Source organism: Rhinopithecus roxellana, chromosome 12 (genome assembly GCF_007565055.1).
Source record: "Rhinopithecus roxellana isolate Shanxi Qingling chromosome 12, ASM756505v1, whole genome shotgun sequence".
Lineage (NCBI taxonomy): Eukaryota > Metazoa > Chordata > Mammalia > Primates > Cercopithecidae > Rhinopithecus > Rhinopithecus roxellana.
In genome coordinates this window covers 100271930-100288845 of record NC_044560.1, presented here as the reverse complement: position 1 = coordinate 100288845, position 16916 = coordinate 100271930, and the positions used below count along the sequence as shown (strand labels likewise).

General features: G+C 46.7%; 1 protein-coding gene across 1 annotated transcript in view; it reads right to left on the bottom strand.

The window, feature by feature from the left end:
* Window positions 1–16916, bottom strand: part of RHPN2 (rhophilin Rho GTPase binding protein 2) — an 88186-nt gene that overhangs the window by 45627 nt on the left and 25643 nt on the right. Inside the window, exon 3 of the mRNA XM_010367003.1 lies at window positions 1597–1725. Within this exon, the coding sequence (XP_010365305.1) occupies window positions 1597–1725 (129 nt within the window). The remainder of the gene's footprint in view (window positions 1–1596; window positions 1726–16916) is intronic.

Genomic DNA, 16916 nt, shown 5'->3' with positions numbered 1-16916 from the left:
CTATTTTTTGTAGAGATGGGGTTTCACTATGTTGCCCAGGCTGGCCTTGAACTCCTGGGCTCAAGCGATCCCCCACCTCAGCCTCCTGAAGAGCTGGGATTACAGGCATGAGGCAAGAGGGGCACTTATTTCATAGTTGGATCTCCATTTTTGGAGATGTATTGCAATTCTGAGGGATGGTGTTGTTGGCTTTCATCTTGAAGAAATCGATTCTAAAATTGAGTTATGGAGAATGATACGATAGAGTGCCTTCAAAATTGGCCTAGGGGCCAGGCGCGGTGGCTCACATCTGTAATTCCAGCACTTTGGGAGGCCAAGGCGAGCAGATTACTTGAGACCAGGAGTTCAAGACCAGCCTGGTCAACATGATGAAACCCTGTCTCTACTTAAAAAAAAAAAAAAAAAAAAAACGCAAAAATTAGCCAAGTGTGATGGTGCACGCCTGTAATCTCAGCTACTCAGATGGCTGAGGCACAAGAATCGCTTGAACCCAAGAGGTAGAGATTGCAGTGAGCTGAGATCGCGCCACTGCACTCCAAACTGGGTGAGAGAAGGAGACTCTGTGTCCAAAAAAAAAAAAAAAAAAAGGGAAATACAACCTTAAAAGGAGACTGGTATATTGCTTTGTTTTAATATGGATTTTTCTGTTTCAGTTTGTCACCTCCAGCTAGGAAACAGACTGCAGTCCAACGTAAGTACAGTGCACAGGATCTCTGTGTGTGCATAGTGGCTTCCCCTTACAGGGTCGATTTTGGCCTTAATCCCACAAAGTATTTGTGTATACTTTTTGTTCCTTGGCAAATAAATGAGGAAATAATTAGCTAACATTGGAAAGGTATTGTCCTAACAATGTCCCTTTAATGTTTCTTAGGAAAATTATGGTGACTCACTAAAATATCCTTGCTCAATGTCTGTTCAGTTGAATTTAATAACATATCTTGTTAATGTTTGCCTGTCTATGAAATGTGACGACACAGAATTGCTGAAAATTAACTATAAAATCAAAGGCATCTAACTTTTAAACTTATCTTGGTTCATCACATATATTTATATTAGATTTTATACTGTCTTCATTTTTTGTTTGTTTGTCTTGAGACACCGTCTCGCTCTGTCGGCCAGGCTGGAGTTGCAGTGGTGTGATCTCAGCTACTGAAACTTCTGACTCCCGGGTTCAAGCAATTCTGCCTCAGCCTCTGAGAAGCCAGGATTATAGGCGTGCACCACCACGTCCGGCTATTTTTTTCATTTTTAGTAGAGACAGGGTTCCACCATGTTGGCCAGGCTGGTCTCGAACTCCTGACCTCAGGTGATCTACCCTCCTCGGCCTCCCAAAGTGTTGGGATTACAGGAGTGAGCCACCGTGCCTGGCCTCACAAATGCCTTTTTGTCCAACACTGCAGGTATGTTCCAACAAATGGACTCATCCCTTCCAGTCTAGCACCTCGCTGAACCCCAAACCTGATGGTTCTCTCACTTCTCAAAGTGGGAGCTGCCACACCTAGTCTAGAACCCTATCTGGCCTCTTTGTGCAGCACCCTGGATGCACGTAGGATCTCTGGCTCAGAGGCTTCTGGAAGGTGTGCTGCTCCCACTTACTCTGTGTTCTGATAGACGCCCACCGAGATGTTCAGCCCCTCCAGCTCTTCCTTGAGCATCTGCAGGTCTGAGTTGACGAAGCTCAGCTCCAGCCGCACTTGTTCCCGCACCTTTGGGTTCGTGGCCACTCTGTTCAAACAGAAGAGGGAGAGAAGTGCCCTCAGCTAGGTATCCCAGCTTCTGGGTGAGCAGACCCAATCCCCAGTCCCTGCAGGGAGGATCACAGCACGGCTTGCAGAGGAGGGTCAGGAGTGTCGGGTAAGGTATCCCAGGGACACAGGGAGCCTGCCCAGCTTGCAGCACACCTGCCAGTACCTGGAGCTGGGGACACAGGCAATGACACTGTATGACATCCTGCAAAAAATTAGCCTTGAAAAAAGAAAACAAAACTGCTCCCAGCTATGCCCTAAAACACCATAAGATATCCACTTGAAAAGAAATGAATGATTCCTTTTGGTAGGAGAAATCAAAATAAATAAATATAAAATTTGTTTTAAAAAAAGAAAGAAATGGATAATTAGCTGGGCATGGTGGTGCATGCCTGTAGTCCCAGGCTGGAGGATTGCTTGAGCCCAGGAGGTTAATACTGCAGGGGGCTGTGATCACACCACTGCACTCCAGCCTGGGTGGCAGCGCAAGACACTGTCTCTAAAAACTAAAATAAGATAAAATGAAATAAAATATAAAAATATATACATATAAGATAGAAAGTAAAATAAAATAAATGAATGAGAAAATGAAGGGAGAAGTAATACTTCCCAATTCATTCTATGAGACTAGTATTAGCAACCCAAACCTAGAAACATATAAATAGGATTATACACCATAACCAAGTGGGATTTATCCCAGGAATGCAAGGTTGGTTTAACATCTGAAAATCAATTAATATATTATATTAACAGAATAAAGGACAAAACACATGGTGACTTCAACAGACATTGAAAAAACTACGTCACAAAATCCATCCCAGATTCATAATAAAACTTCTCAACAAAGTAGGAATAAAAAAGTATTCATGAAATCTGATAAAAGATACCTACAAAACCCCACAGTTAATATCACACTTAATGTTGAATGACTGCTTTCCTCTTCTCATCAGGAACAAGGCAAAGATGCCTGCTTTTGCTATTTCTAATCAATGAGGCAAACAAAGAAATTAAAGGCATCCAGATTAGAAAGGAACAAACAAAACTGTCTTTATTCACAGATGGCATTATCTTATAAATAGAAAATCCTAATGCATCCATAAAACAAATATTAGTACTAATAAATTTAGCAAGGTCACAGGGTATAATCAATATACAAATATCAATTCTTTTATTTTTTTCTCTAGACAAGATCTCACTCTGTCACCTAGGCTGGAATGCAATGTCACCATTATGGCTTACTACAGCCTCAACCTCCCAGGCTGAAGCCATCCTCCAGCCTCAGCCTCCCAAGGAGCTGGGACTACAGGTGCACACCACCATGCTCTCTAATTTTTGTATTTTTTTGTAGAGATGGAGTCTCATTATGTTGCCCAGGCTGGTCCAGAAATCCTGGGTTCAAGCAATCTTTCTGCCTCAGCCTCCTAAAGTGCTGGGATTATAGGCATGAGCCACTGTGCCTGGCCAACTCTATTTCTATATACTAGCAATGAACAATCTTGAAATTGAGAAAACCATTCCATTCACAATAGCATCAAAAAGAATAAAATATTCAGGAATAAACAAAAGAATCACAAGACATGTAAACTGAAAACTACAAAACAATGCTGGAGATATAGTAAAAGAAGAGCTATTCCATGTTATAGGAAGGCTCATTAATGTCAACATGTCAAGCCTCCTTAGTTGGTACATTCATTCATTGCAACCTCAATCAAAATCCCACTAACCTTTTTAATAGAAATCGACTAGCTGATCCTAAAATTCATACAGAAATGCAAAAAAAAAAAAAAAAAAAAAAAAAAGACAAAAAAAAAACCTACAATAGGCAAAACAATTTTGAAAAATAAGAACGGAGTTGGAAGACTTATATTGATTTTAAAATTTACTAAGAAGCTGGGCGGGGCACAGTGGCTCACATCTGTAATCCTAGCACTTTGGGAGGCTGAGGTGGGTAGATCACCTGAGGTCAGGAGTTCGAGACCAGCCTGGCCAACATGGTGAAACCCCATCTCTACTAAAAACACAAAAAATTAGATAGGCGTGGTGGCGGGAGCCTGTAATCCCAGCTACTCGGGAGCCTGAGGCAAGAGAATCACTTGAACCCAGAAGGCGGAGATTGCAGTGAGCCAAGATCACGCCACTGCACTCTAGCCTGGGCAACAAGAGCAAAACTGCATCTCAAAAAAAAAAAAAAAATAGCCGGGCACAGTGGCTCAAGCCTGTAATCCCAGCACTTTGGGAGGCCGAGATGGGCGGATCACGAGGTCAGGAGATCAAGACCATCCTGGCTTACACGGTGAAAAATACAAAAAACTAGCCGGGCAAGGTGGCGGGCGTCTGTAGTCCCAGCTACTCGGGAGGCTGAGGCAGGAGAATGGCATGAACCCGGGAGGCGGAGCTTGCAGTGAGCTGAGATCCAGCCACTGCACTCCAGCCTGGGTGACAGAGCGAGACTCCGTCTCAAAAAAAAGAAAATTAAAAATAAATAAATAAAAAATAAACTTACTAAGAAGCCAAGTCATAACCATCAAAATAGCGTGGTACCGACATAAAGATAGGCAATGAAACAGAGTAAGAATCCAGGAACAAATGTTTACATTTACATAAGTAAATCTTTATAACTGATTTTGAACAAAAGTGCCAAATCAATTCAATGTGGAAAAGATTACTGTTTCAACAAATAGTGCTAAAGCAGGCTGACATCCATAGGTACGTCAGGGTCCCTAAAACCACCCCCAAGTTCAATGTTAATCTAGGACTTGCAAAAGCCATGGCTATGGTTTACTACAGCAAAAGACACAAAGCATAATGAGCAAAGGGAAAGGCACATAGGGTGAAATTGGGAGGAGGCCCGGCCCAGACTTCTAGGGGTCCTCTCTCAGTGGAATCCCACAGACCGTGCTTAACTCCCCCAGCAAGGAGTTGTGACAACACATGTAAAATGACATCTACCAGGGAAGCTCGGAGACTCCATGTCCAGGGTTTTTACTGGGGGCTGATAGCATAGGCACCTCTGCCCGGCATGCTCCAAAATTCTGGATTCCCAGAAGGAAGGCAAGTGGTTCCACATAAACCATACCATTTGTACAAACAGTTCAGGCATAGTGAGTCAATCTTATCAGTCTGGGAATGATGAGAACACTTCTAAAATTGAAGTTTCTAGACACCAGCCAAAGGCCAGTCTTACAAGCAGGGCTTTCTAAGGAGAGCAGTTCTGGGCCTGATATGTGAACTCTTTTCTGCAAAATAGGTAAGAATTAACCTAAATCTAAATAGCACACCATTTACAAACACTGTCCAAACAGGTTATAGGCCACAACAAGAGCTATACCTCTAAAACTTCTAGAAGAAAATACACGATGCAATCTTCATGACCTTAGGTTGGATAAAATATTCTTAGCTACACACGAAAAGGACAATCCATAAAAAAAGAAATCGGGGACAGGCGCAGTGGTTCACGCTTGTAATCCCAGACGAGCCTAGCCAATATGGTGAAACCCCATCTCTACTAAAAATACAAACAAAATTAGCTGGGGGTGGTGGCAGGCACCTGTAGTCCCAGCTACTTGGGAGGCTGAGGCAGGAGAATCGCTTGAACCAAGGAGGCATAGGCTGCAGTGAGCCGAGATTGCATCACTGCATTCCAGCCTGGTGACATAGCAAGACTGTGTCTCAAAAAAAGAAAAAGAAAAAAGAAGGCCAGGGGCAGTGGCTCGCACCTGTAATCCCAGCACTTTGGGAGGCCGAGACAGGTGGATCACCTGAGGTTGGGAGTTCGAGACCAGCCTGACCAACAGGGTGAAACTCCATCTCTACCAAAAATACAAAATTAACTGGGTGTGGTGGTGCGTGCCTATAATCCCAGATATTCGGGAGGCAGAGGCAGAAGAATCGCCTGAACCCAGGAGGCGGAGGTTTTGCAGTGAGCTGAGATCACACCACTGCACTCCAGCCTGGGCAACAAGAGTGAAACTCCATCTCAAAAAAAAAAAAAAAAAAAAAGAAAATGAAAAGACAAGCCACAGACTGGGAGAAAATACTTTCAAATTATATATCTAATAAAGAATCTGTATCCTGGCTGGATGCAGTGGCTTACACGTGTAATCCCAGCACTTTGGGAGGCTGAGGAGGGTGGGTCACTTCAGGCCAGGAGCTTGAGACCAGCCTGGCCAACATGGTGAAACCCCATCTCTACTAAAAATACAAAAATTAGCTGCGGAGGGGGTGGTGCACACCTGTAATCTCAGCCACTCCGGAGGCTGAGGCAGGAGAATTGCTTGAACCCAGGAGGCAGAGGTTATAGTGAGCCGAGACTGCACCACTCTACTCTAGCCTGGACAACAGAGTGAGGCTCCCTCTCAAAAAAAAAAAGTTTTCAAGCAGAGCTTTTGAAACCTACTCAAAGGCCTTATAGATGCTCCCTCGTGTTATAGATTAGGAATCACCACTAAAATAACAGAAACAGTAACAGCCAGGTTGTAGGCCAGGCCTGTGCTGAGCACGTGTTGGTGAACTTTAGACTAGTAGAGAATCATCCTCATTTCATGGATGAGGAAGCCTGAGGTTCATTAGCCAAGAGCTCCCGGCCATCCAGAGAGACTATGAGTATCTGACCTCTGTCCCTTCCTCTGCTGATGAAAACCCAGCAACTGGTCACCTGATTGCACACGTGCACAATTGGACTCCCCCAGACAATAAGATACTGGAAGCTCAGCTTGGTGAATTTCATCAATTTAGAGATTTTTGTGTGTGTATGGCTATGACACCAGTAAGAATACATTTCAGGCCGGGCACAGTGGCTCACATCTGTAATCCCAGCACTTTGAGAGGTTGAGGCAGGCGGATCACTTGAAGCCAAGAATTCAAGATCAGTCTGGGCCACATGGCAAAACCCCGTCTCTACTAAAAAGACAAAAATTAGCCAGGCATAGTGGCACATGCCTGTAGTCCCAGCTACTCAGGAGGCTGAGGTATGAGAATCGCTTGAACCCAGGAGATGGAAGTTGCAGTGAGCTGAGAGTGCACCACAGTACTCCAGCCTGGGTGACAGAGCGAGACTCCATCACGAAAAATAGAAAAAAGAAATACATTTTATTTTACAACTCAGTACATGCATGCACACACACACACACAGACACATGCCCCTTCAACAAAAGTCTCAAAAAAGTCATAGGCGTGATCCACTCCAGTGTATTCTATTCTACTCTAATAACTTCTTTTTTTAAAAAAATCATGTCTGCAACCCTCCAATTCTCTGATTATCAGACACCAACTGGGTATCCAACAATTCAATTTCGATTCGGACCCCAGCTCCCGGGGTAAGCACATACCCCACAGAGTAGTGGCTTGGTGCCACAAAGCTGCCCCCATTTTAGGGACCAGTCACACATCCTGGCGGGGGGGAAACCTGTGCTTCTGACTGATGAGCTGTCAATCAAGGGTTCCCACTGCCACCTCCTCAGGTTTGGTAATTCACCAGAACGTCTCCCAGAACATAGGAAAGCACCTGAAATACCAGTACTGGTTTATGTTATTCAATTTGGGAACAGTCAATTGGAAGACATACACAGGGCAAGTTATGGTGGGAGAGGGGCAGGGCTTCCATGCTCTCTCTGGGCACCTCAACATGTTCACCAACCCAGAGGATCCCTGAACCTCATCGTTTAGGGTTAATTTTATTTTTATTTTGGGGACAGGGTCTTGTTTTGTCACCCAGGCTGGAGTGCAGTGGTGTAATCACGGCTCACTGCAGCCTCGCCCTCCAGGGCTCAAGTGATCCTCCCACCTCAGCCTCCCAAGTAACTGGGACTACAGGCGTGTACCACCGCACCCAGCTACTTTTTATATTTTTTCACCATGTTGCCCAGTCTGGTCTCAAACTCCTGGGCTCAAGCAATCCGCCCACCTCAGCCTTCCAAAGTGCTGGGATTACAGGCATGAGCCACCACGCCCAGCCTTATTTTGTTTTTTGTAGAGATGGTGTCTTGCTATGTTGCCCAGGCTGGCCTCCACTCCTGGGCTCCTGGACTTGAGTGATCCTCCCTCACCCTCCTGAGTAGCTGGAACTACAGATAGGCACCACTGTGCCCGGCTAATGCAGGTCTTTTTTGTTTTGTTTTTGTTTTGAGACAGAGTCTCGCTCTCTCCCACAGGCTGGAATACAGGCGCACGATCTCAGCTCACTGCAACCTCCACCTCCCAAGTTCAAGTGATTCTCCTGCCTCAGGCTCCCAAGTAGCTGGGATTATAGGCGCCCATCACCATGCCCGACTAATTTTTGTATTTTTAGTAGAGATGGGGTTTCGCCATGTTGGCCAGGCTGGTCTTGAACTCCTGACCTCAGGTGATCCACCCACCTTGGCTGCCCAAAGTGCTGATTACAGGCGTGAGCCACCGTGCCCAGCCTAATGCAGGGTTTTTAATGGAGGCTTCATTAAGGATAGATGATTAAATCATTAGCCACTGGTGACTGAGCTGGATCTCCAGCCTCTCTCCCCTCTCCAGAGGTCACATAGGGAGGAGCTGAAAGTTCCAGCCCTCTCACCATGGTTTGGGCTTTCTAGGGATCAGCATCCACTCTAAAGCCTCCCACCAAGAGTGATCTCATTAGCATACAAAAGATACTTTATCACTCAGGAGCTCAGTGCCAGGAACACAGGAACAAGATAAAGACCAAATATTTATCTTTTATTATGCCACAGCAACGCAATGAATTGATGTCATTACACACCACAGGTCACAATCTGCAGCTGTGCTACAAAGAGCTTATTGAGAAAACGACTGATTGTGTAGCTGATAATGTTCACAAGGATTGGGGTGGCGGGAATCCTCCCATCCCTCAGTATCAGGAATGGGTTCACTTCTTCTTACAAATGGGTTTCCTTTTGGCTAATGAATATAAAATGTGTTCCAAATATATTCCCTTCCTCCTATTACCTGCCAGGAAGCTCAGAGACAAACCATGACTCACATTTCACAAAGTATATAGGACTTTGTGAAATGTGAGGCATGCACTAGCCTTACCTCCAGCTAAATCTCTTCTTTATTCTTCTTTCTCTTGCCTTCATATCTTCATTCATTCCTGATTTAAATCTTACATGTTGTATGAATGTGTTAAGGTACTTCAAATCCACTTTGAGGGAAGATAAACAATTATAATTCCTAGAGGACGAGCCTTCTTTCTCTCGGTATTTTTTTCCTGGAACGTGGCATAGCCCTTTCCATATCATGGGGGCGCTGAACAAATTTCAGTTCATGGAAGAACAAATGACAGAGTGAAGATTACTCCCTCTGGGCAGCAAGGGAGCTGATTGGTTCTCAGCAACAGAGTAGGTTCAACTTAAATATAAAAACTAAGGCGGGACACAGAGGTTCATACCTGTAATCCCAGCACTCTGGGAGGCCAAGGTAGACAGATCACCTAAAGTCAGGAATTCAAGATCAGCCCGGCCAACATGGTGAAACCCTGTCTCTACTAAAAATACAAAAATTAGCTGGGCATGGTGGCGCATGCCTGCACTCTCAGTTACTCGGGAGGCTGAGGCAGGAGAATCACTTGAACCTGGGAAGCGGAGGTTGCAGTTAGCAGAGATCATGTTGCTGCACTCCAGCCTGGGCAACAGAGTGAGGCTCCATTTCAAAAAAATAAAAAGTAAAATAGGCCAGGCACAGTGGCTCACGCCTGTAATACTAGCACTTTGGGAGGCCAAGGTGGGCAAGTCACCTGAGGTCAGGAGTTGGAGACCAGCCTGACCAACATGGAGAAATCCCGTATCTACTGAAAATACAAAATTAGCCGGGCGTGGTGGCCGGCACTTGTAATCCCAGCTACTCAGGAGGCTGAGGCAGGAGAATCACTTGAACCCAGGAGGCACAGCTTGCAGTGAGCTGATATTGTGCCATTGCACTCCAGCCTGGGCAACAAGAGGGAAACTCCATTTCAAAAAAGAAAGAAGTAACTAAAATAAAAATAAAAATAATAAAAACTGAGACCCTAAGAATCCCACCAAAATCCCTGGAGAGCTTCCACATAATGCCAACTCTTTATTTTTCCACCTTTATATATAAATTTGCCATGTCTCCCCCATCCCAGCTTGGCAAAACAGTTTTTTTTGTTGTTGTTGTTTTTAATATATTTTTTAATAGAGTCAGGGGTCTCAACATATGCCCAGGCTGGTCTCAAACTGCTAAGACAAAGCAATCCTCTTGCCTCATCCTCCCAAAGTGCTAGGATTATAGGTGTGAGCCATCATGCCTGGCCTGGCAACAATTTTTGATTTAAGATTTGCCATGGCCGGGTGCGGTGGCTCAAGCCTGTAATCCCAGCACTTTGGGAGGCCGAGACGGGCGGATCACAAGGTCAGGAGATCGAGACCATCCTGGCTAACATGGTGAAACCCCGTCTCTACTAAAAAATACAAAAAAATAGCCGGGCGAGGTGGCAGACGCCTGTAGTCCCAGCTACTCGGGAGGCTGAGGCCGGAGAATGGCGTGAACCCGGGAGGCGGAGCTTGCAGTGAGCTGAGATCCGGCCACTGCACTCCAGCCTGGGCGGCAGAGCGAGACTCCGTCTCAAAAAAAAAAAAAAGGCCGGGCGCGGTGGCTCAAGCCTGTAATCCCAGCACTCTGGGAGGCCGAGACGGGTGGATCACGAGGTCAGGAGTTCGAGACCATCCTGGCTAACACGGTGAAACCCCGTCTCTACTAAAAATACAAAAAAAAAACTAGCCGGACGAGGTGGCGGGCGCCTGTAGTCCCAGCTACTCAGGAGGCTGAGGCAGGAGAATGGCGTAAACCCGGGAGGCGGAGCTTGCAGTGAGCTGAGATCTGGCCACTGCACTCCAGCCTAGGCGACAGAGCGAGACTTCGTCTCAAAAAAAAAAAAAAAAAAAAAAAAAAAAAGATTTGCCACAAGGCCGAGAATGGTGGCTCACGCCTGTAACCCCAACACTTTGGGAGGCCGAGGTGGGCAGATCACGAGGTCAGGAGATCAAGACCATCCCGGCTAACATAGTGAAACCCTGTCTCTACTAAAAATACAAAAAAATTAGCCGGGCGGGCCGGGCGCAGTGGCTCAAGCCTGTAATCCCAGCACTTTGGGAGGCCGAGACGGGCGGATCACAAGGTCAGGAGATCGAGACCATCCTGGCTAACACAGTGAAACCCCGTCTCTACTAAAAATACAAAAAAACTAGCCGGGCGAGGTGGCGGGCGCCTGTAGTCCCAGCTACTCGGGAGGCTGAGGCAGGAGAATGGCCTAAACCCGGGAGGCGGAGCTTGCAGTGAGCTGAGATCCGGCCACTGCACTCCAGTCCGGGCGACAGAGCGAGACTCCGCCTCAAAAAAAAAAAAAAAAAAACACACAAAACTTAGCTGGGCATGGTGGCACGTGCCTGTAGTCCCAGCTTCTCAGGAGGCTGAGACAGGACAATCGCTTGAACCTGGGAGGCAGAGGTTGTAGTGAGCCAAGATTATCACACCACTGCACTCCAGCTTGGGCAATAGAGCTAGCCTCCATCTCAAAAAAAAAAAGATTTGCAAGAAAGTCAGGTGAAGTGGGTCATGCCTATGATCCTAGTGTTTTGAGAGACTGAGGCAGGAGGATTGCTTGAGGCTAGGAGTTCAAGACCAGCCAAAGCAACACAGTGAGACCTTGTCTCTAAAACAAATACATTTTTAAATTTTAGTTTAGTTTTTATTTTTGAGATGGAGTCTTGCTCTGTCACCCAGACTGGAGTGCAGTGGTACGATCTTGGCTTACTGCAACCTCCACCTCCAGGTTCAAGCAATTCTCCTGCCTCAGGCTCCCAAGTAGCTGGGGTTGCAGGTGTGCGCCACCACACCCAGCTAATATTTTGTATTTTTAGTACAGATGGGCTTTCACCCTGTCGGCCAGGCTGGTCTTGAACTCCTGACCTCAAGTGATCCACCTGCCTCTGCTTCCCAAAGTGCTGGGATTACAGGCGTGAGCTACCACAACCCAGCCAATTTTTGTATTTTTAGTAGAGACAGGGTTTCACCATGTTGCCCAGGCTGGGTTTGAACTCCTGGCCTCAGGTGATTCTTGAGGATCGGCCTCCCAAAGTGCTGGGATTACAGGCTTGAGCCACCACACCTGGCCTAAAAAAAAGGTTTAGATACATTTCCAACAAATCAATGAGTTGCCCTTAAGATGTAGAACTCTTTATGTTGGTCACTGTGAAAACTGTTGGCAACCAGGTGGGGTCTCAGGGTTGGTTTCTGTAATACTGACCTTTGGTGCAACCATGATTCAGAAATCAACCCTGGAGTCTGAGCTTCGTTGCTAGCACAGGTGTATGTCAGAGGTGTTCGAAGCAAAGTGACTCCGTTTTGAGTGAGGGCTGGAAAATGAGGCTGAGACTTGTTGGGCTGCATTCTCAGAAAATTAGCCATTCCTAGCCTCTAGATGTTTACAGCAAAGGGAACAAATTAATAATGTTTACTAAAACAGACCCACACCTGGGAGTGTCCAGATATCCCATGGAGAACAAAGACATTCCTCAATTTTGCTTTAAAGATAATAACATCGGGCCAATAGGCGTGGTAGCTCACACCTATAATCCTGAGGCGGGCGGATCACAAGATCAGGAGATCGAGACCATCCTGGCTAACATGGTGAAAACCTGTCTCTACCAACAATACAAAAAAATTAGCCGGGCGTGGTGGTGGGCACCTGTAGTCCCAGCTACTTGGGAAGCTGAGGCAGAAGAATGATGTGAACCCGGGAGGCGGAGCTTGCAAAATACAGTAATTAAGAAAATTAATTCTTTTTTTTGAGACAGAGTCTTGCTCTGTTGCCCAGGCTGGAGTGCGGTGGCACAATCTTAGGAGTCTGAGGCAGGACGATTACTTGAGGCCAGGAGTTCAAGACCAACCTGGGCAATATAGGGAGACCTCCATCTCTACAGAAAATCTGAAAATGAAAATTAGTTGGGAATGGTGGTATATGCCTATAGTCCCAGTTGCTCAGGAGGCTAAGGCAGGAGGATCACTTGAGCCCAGGAGTCTGAGGCTGCAGTGGGCTAGGACTGCACTGCTACACTCCAGTGTGGGCAACAGAGCAAGACCTTCTCTCAAAAAATAAATAGGCACGGTGGCTCACACCTGTAATCGCAGCACTCTGGGAGGCCTAGGCAGGAGGATTGCTTGAGTCCTGGAGTTTGAGACCAGCCTGAGCATCATAGGGAGACCCAGTCTCCACAAAAAATTTTTAAAATTGGCTAAATGCCAGTCAGGTGTGGTGGCTCATGTCTGTAATCCCAGCACTTTGGGAGGCCGAGGTGGGCGGATCACTTGAGGTCAGAAGTTTGAGAACAGCCTGGACAACATGGTGAACCCCCTCTCTATTAAAAATACAAAAATTAGCCGGGCAGTGGTGCATGCCTGTAATCCCAGCTACTAGGGAGGTTGAGGCAGGAAAATCGCTTGAACCCGGGAGGCAACAGAGCGAGACTCCATCTCAGAAAAAAAAAAAAAAAAAAAAAAAAATTAGCCTAGTGTGGTGGTACACACCTGTGGAGGCTGCAGCAGGAGGATAGCTTGAGCCCAGAAGGTTGAGGCTGCGGTGAGCTGTGATCATACCACTGAACTCCAGGTTGGACAACAGAGCAAGACCCCACCTCAAAATGAATAAATATAAAAATTTTATCTATTTATTTATTTATTGAGACAGAGTCTCCCTCTGTCACCCAGGCTGAAGTGCAGTGGCATGATCTCGGCTCACTGCAACCTCCGTCCCCCTGGTTCAAGCGATTCTCCTGCCTCAGCCTCCCAAGTAGCTGGGACTACAGGTGCACGCCACCACGCCCAGCTCATTTTCTTTTCTTTTTGTTAAGAGACAAGGTCTCACTCTGTCACTCAGCCTGGAGTGCAACGGCGCAATCTCGGCTCACTGCAGCCTGGAACTTCTGGGCTCAGGGGATTCTCCAGCCTCAGCCTCCCGAGTAGCTGGGATTACAGATGTGCACCACCACACGTGGCTAATTTTTGTATTGTTAGTAGAGACAAGGTTTAACCATGTTGGCCAGGCCGGCCTCAAACTCCTGATCTCAAACGATTTGCCCGCTTCAGCCTCCCAAAGTGCTGTGATTACAGACTTGAGCCACTGCGCCTAAAAAGTTTTTTTTTTTTAATAATACATATGTATTTTGCATTCTGTCCCCATTTGTTTTAGTGTAATTTTTTTTTCTCCCAAGTCTTTTCATGAAACTGTCCTTCCAGGAATAAGCACCACATTGACACAGTGACTTGCCACAGCTTCAGCAACCTTATTAGAGCAGCTTAGCCTTAGTCCATCTGATCCCAAATCCCGCTCTGCCAGGGCTTTGGGAGGCTGGAGTGAGGACTGTCCCATCCCCTGCTGAGGTGGCTGCCAGACCGGCAGGACATATGCTCCCAGCCTCTGGATGGAGGAAGGCGGGCCTTGGAGTTGGTATCAGCCCTAAAGGCTATGGAGGGCCTGCAAACCCCACCACAGACACACACCAGTCCTCCCACAACTGACGGTATGAGCTGTCATTAACCTCAAGTCACTCTCATGACAGTCAAGGCCATTCCACGTCACTCCTGACCCAGAATTTCATCACCCTCGTCAAGGGGTCACAAACTAAACTGAAGACCTGAGGGACTTGTTCACCTGGCTCTCAGGGTGTTACTCTTCCCTCTCTGAAACGAGTCCCCAAAACTTAAAAATTCAACCATCGGCCAGGCACAGTGGGTCATGCCTGTAATCCAAGCACTTTGGGAGGCTGAGGTCAGGAGTTTGAGGTCAGCCTGGCCAACATGGCAAAACCTCATCTCTACTAAAAATACACAAATTAGCCGAGCATGATGGTGCGTGCTTATAGTCCCAGCTACTTAGGAGGCTAAGGCAGGAGAATCACATGAACCCGGGAGGCGGAGATTGCAGTGAGCCGAGATCGCGCCACTGCACTCCAGCCTGGGTGACAGAGCAAGACTCTGTCTCAAAAAGAAAAAAAAAAAAAAAAAAATTCAACAGTCAGATTAAAACACATATATATATATTCCTAACTTCTCCCGGAAAAAAAAAAATAGAAGATACAGCAACTCTGGCCCTACCCTCCATGAGGCAAACTGCAGTTTTCCCTTCACCACAGTCCCCACCATTCCCTATTGTCTCATAGCCAGAATCCAGTCCCATTCACTCATTTCAAGCCCACCTGAACCCTGTAAACCTCGGAGCAGGTCACTTCTGATCTAGCCCAAAAACTCTCAGCACAACAGAGGAACCTGAAGCCCAGACAGGTTAAATGACTTGCTTTGTTCAAAGAACTAGTTAACTAAAACTAGTTAAAACTAGGCAACCTGTTTCTTCTTTCTTTCTTTTTTTTGGATGGAGACTCGCTCTGTTGCCAGGCTGGAGTGCAGTGGCGCAATCTCGGCTCACTGCAACCTCCACCTCCCAGGTTCAAACGATTCTCCTGCCTCTAGCCTCCCAAGTAGCTGGGATTACGGGCACGTGCCACCACACCCGGTTAATTTTTTTATTTTTAGTAGAGACAGGGGTTTCACCATGTTGGCCAGGATGGTCTCGATCTCTTGACCTTGTGATCCGCCTGCCTCGGCCTCCCAAAATGCTGGGATTACAGATGTGAGCCACCACGCCTGGCCCTGCTTTAAATTTCACAAAGACTGCCTCAATTTCACATAAACTTCGTCACGTTTCTACCCTAGCTTTCCTCAAGGGAAGGAAGCTGGGAGAAGATAGAATATTGTCTCTGGTTGGCCTAAATGAAAAAGTACGGCCAGGCATGGTGGCTCACGCCTGTAATTCCAGCACTTTGGGAGGCCGAGGCAGGTGGATCACCTGAGGTCAGGAGTTCAAGACCAGGCTGGTCAACACTGTGAAACCCCGTCTTACTGAAAACACAAAATCTAGCCAGGCATGGAGGCACATGCCTATAATCCCAGCTACTCAGGAGGCTGAGGCACAAGAATCGCTTGAACCCAGGAGGTGGAGGTTGCACAGTGAGCTGGTATCTCGACACTGCACTCCATCCTGGGAGACAGAATGAGACTCTGTCTCAAAAACACAAACAAACAAACAAACAAAACCTGAAAAAAAGTGCATTTGAAATATTTGATGGCTTCCTAACACAACTCCAGGAGGCTCATGGACTCCCGGCTCGAATGGATCAGAGAAGGGAAGACTTTGAAGGATCACAAAATCTGGTTTTTCAAGTGCCTGCCTAGCTACAATACCCTCCGACAGCCCTCAGGTAAGGACTCAGCAACCCTGTTTCCATTCCTGCATTTCTGGGGACATTTCCAAACATCCCCCACCCCATTCCAACAGTTCTACCTTCCTTTAGGTTCTACCTTCCTTTAGGTGCTGCGGTAGGACACCTGGGAACCAGAAGACAAACAGAAGGAAAGCAGAGCCTAATTTACAACTGAAACCACCCATGGCCTGCGGGGACAGCCACGTAATGGGTCGCCCAGGGATACTGAGGGGCCAGAGCAGAGCCTGGCAAAATGCCCTATTTGTTTTCGGGAAACTGTTGGTGCTTGTTGAGTCACATTAATAAATACCTTCAGGGTTTCCTCTGACAACATTCTCCAGCAAGAGGCACTTTGAACCTTTAGGCCACTGTGAGAATCATTAACAACCCCCACCCCTACCCCTGCCAACCAAACCACTGCCAGTTTAACAATGAGCTTGAGCCAGGCTCGGGCCTCAGAAAGGGTGACTGCTAGTGTCGTTAAAAGAGAATAAGGCACACAAAATTGCCCTAGTTCCTGCCTGAGAAACTCCCAAGTTCCCTGCTCACAGGGGCCTCTCCGACCACCCTTTGTCTCTAAGGTTGGTCACCCTGGGCCAACCTCTATGACATTCAGAGTTCATTATTCCCTAGAAAACATCCCTTCCCTAGGTGATCTGATTTGTTTACTTGCCTATAAAGGTGTCCTCCCATCCCCCAACAAGAGAAATCACAAAAGCAGGGCCTCGCCTGATCTTCATGCACCTCAACTGTGCCTGCCACTTAACAGGTGGTTCAGTAGCCAGGCACAGGGGCTCACTACTGAAATCCCAGCACTTTGAGAAGCCGAGGCAGGAGGATCACTTGAGGCCAAGAGTTTGAGACCAGCCTGGGCAACATGGTGAAACCCTGTCTCTACTAAAAATTTAAAAAA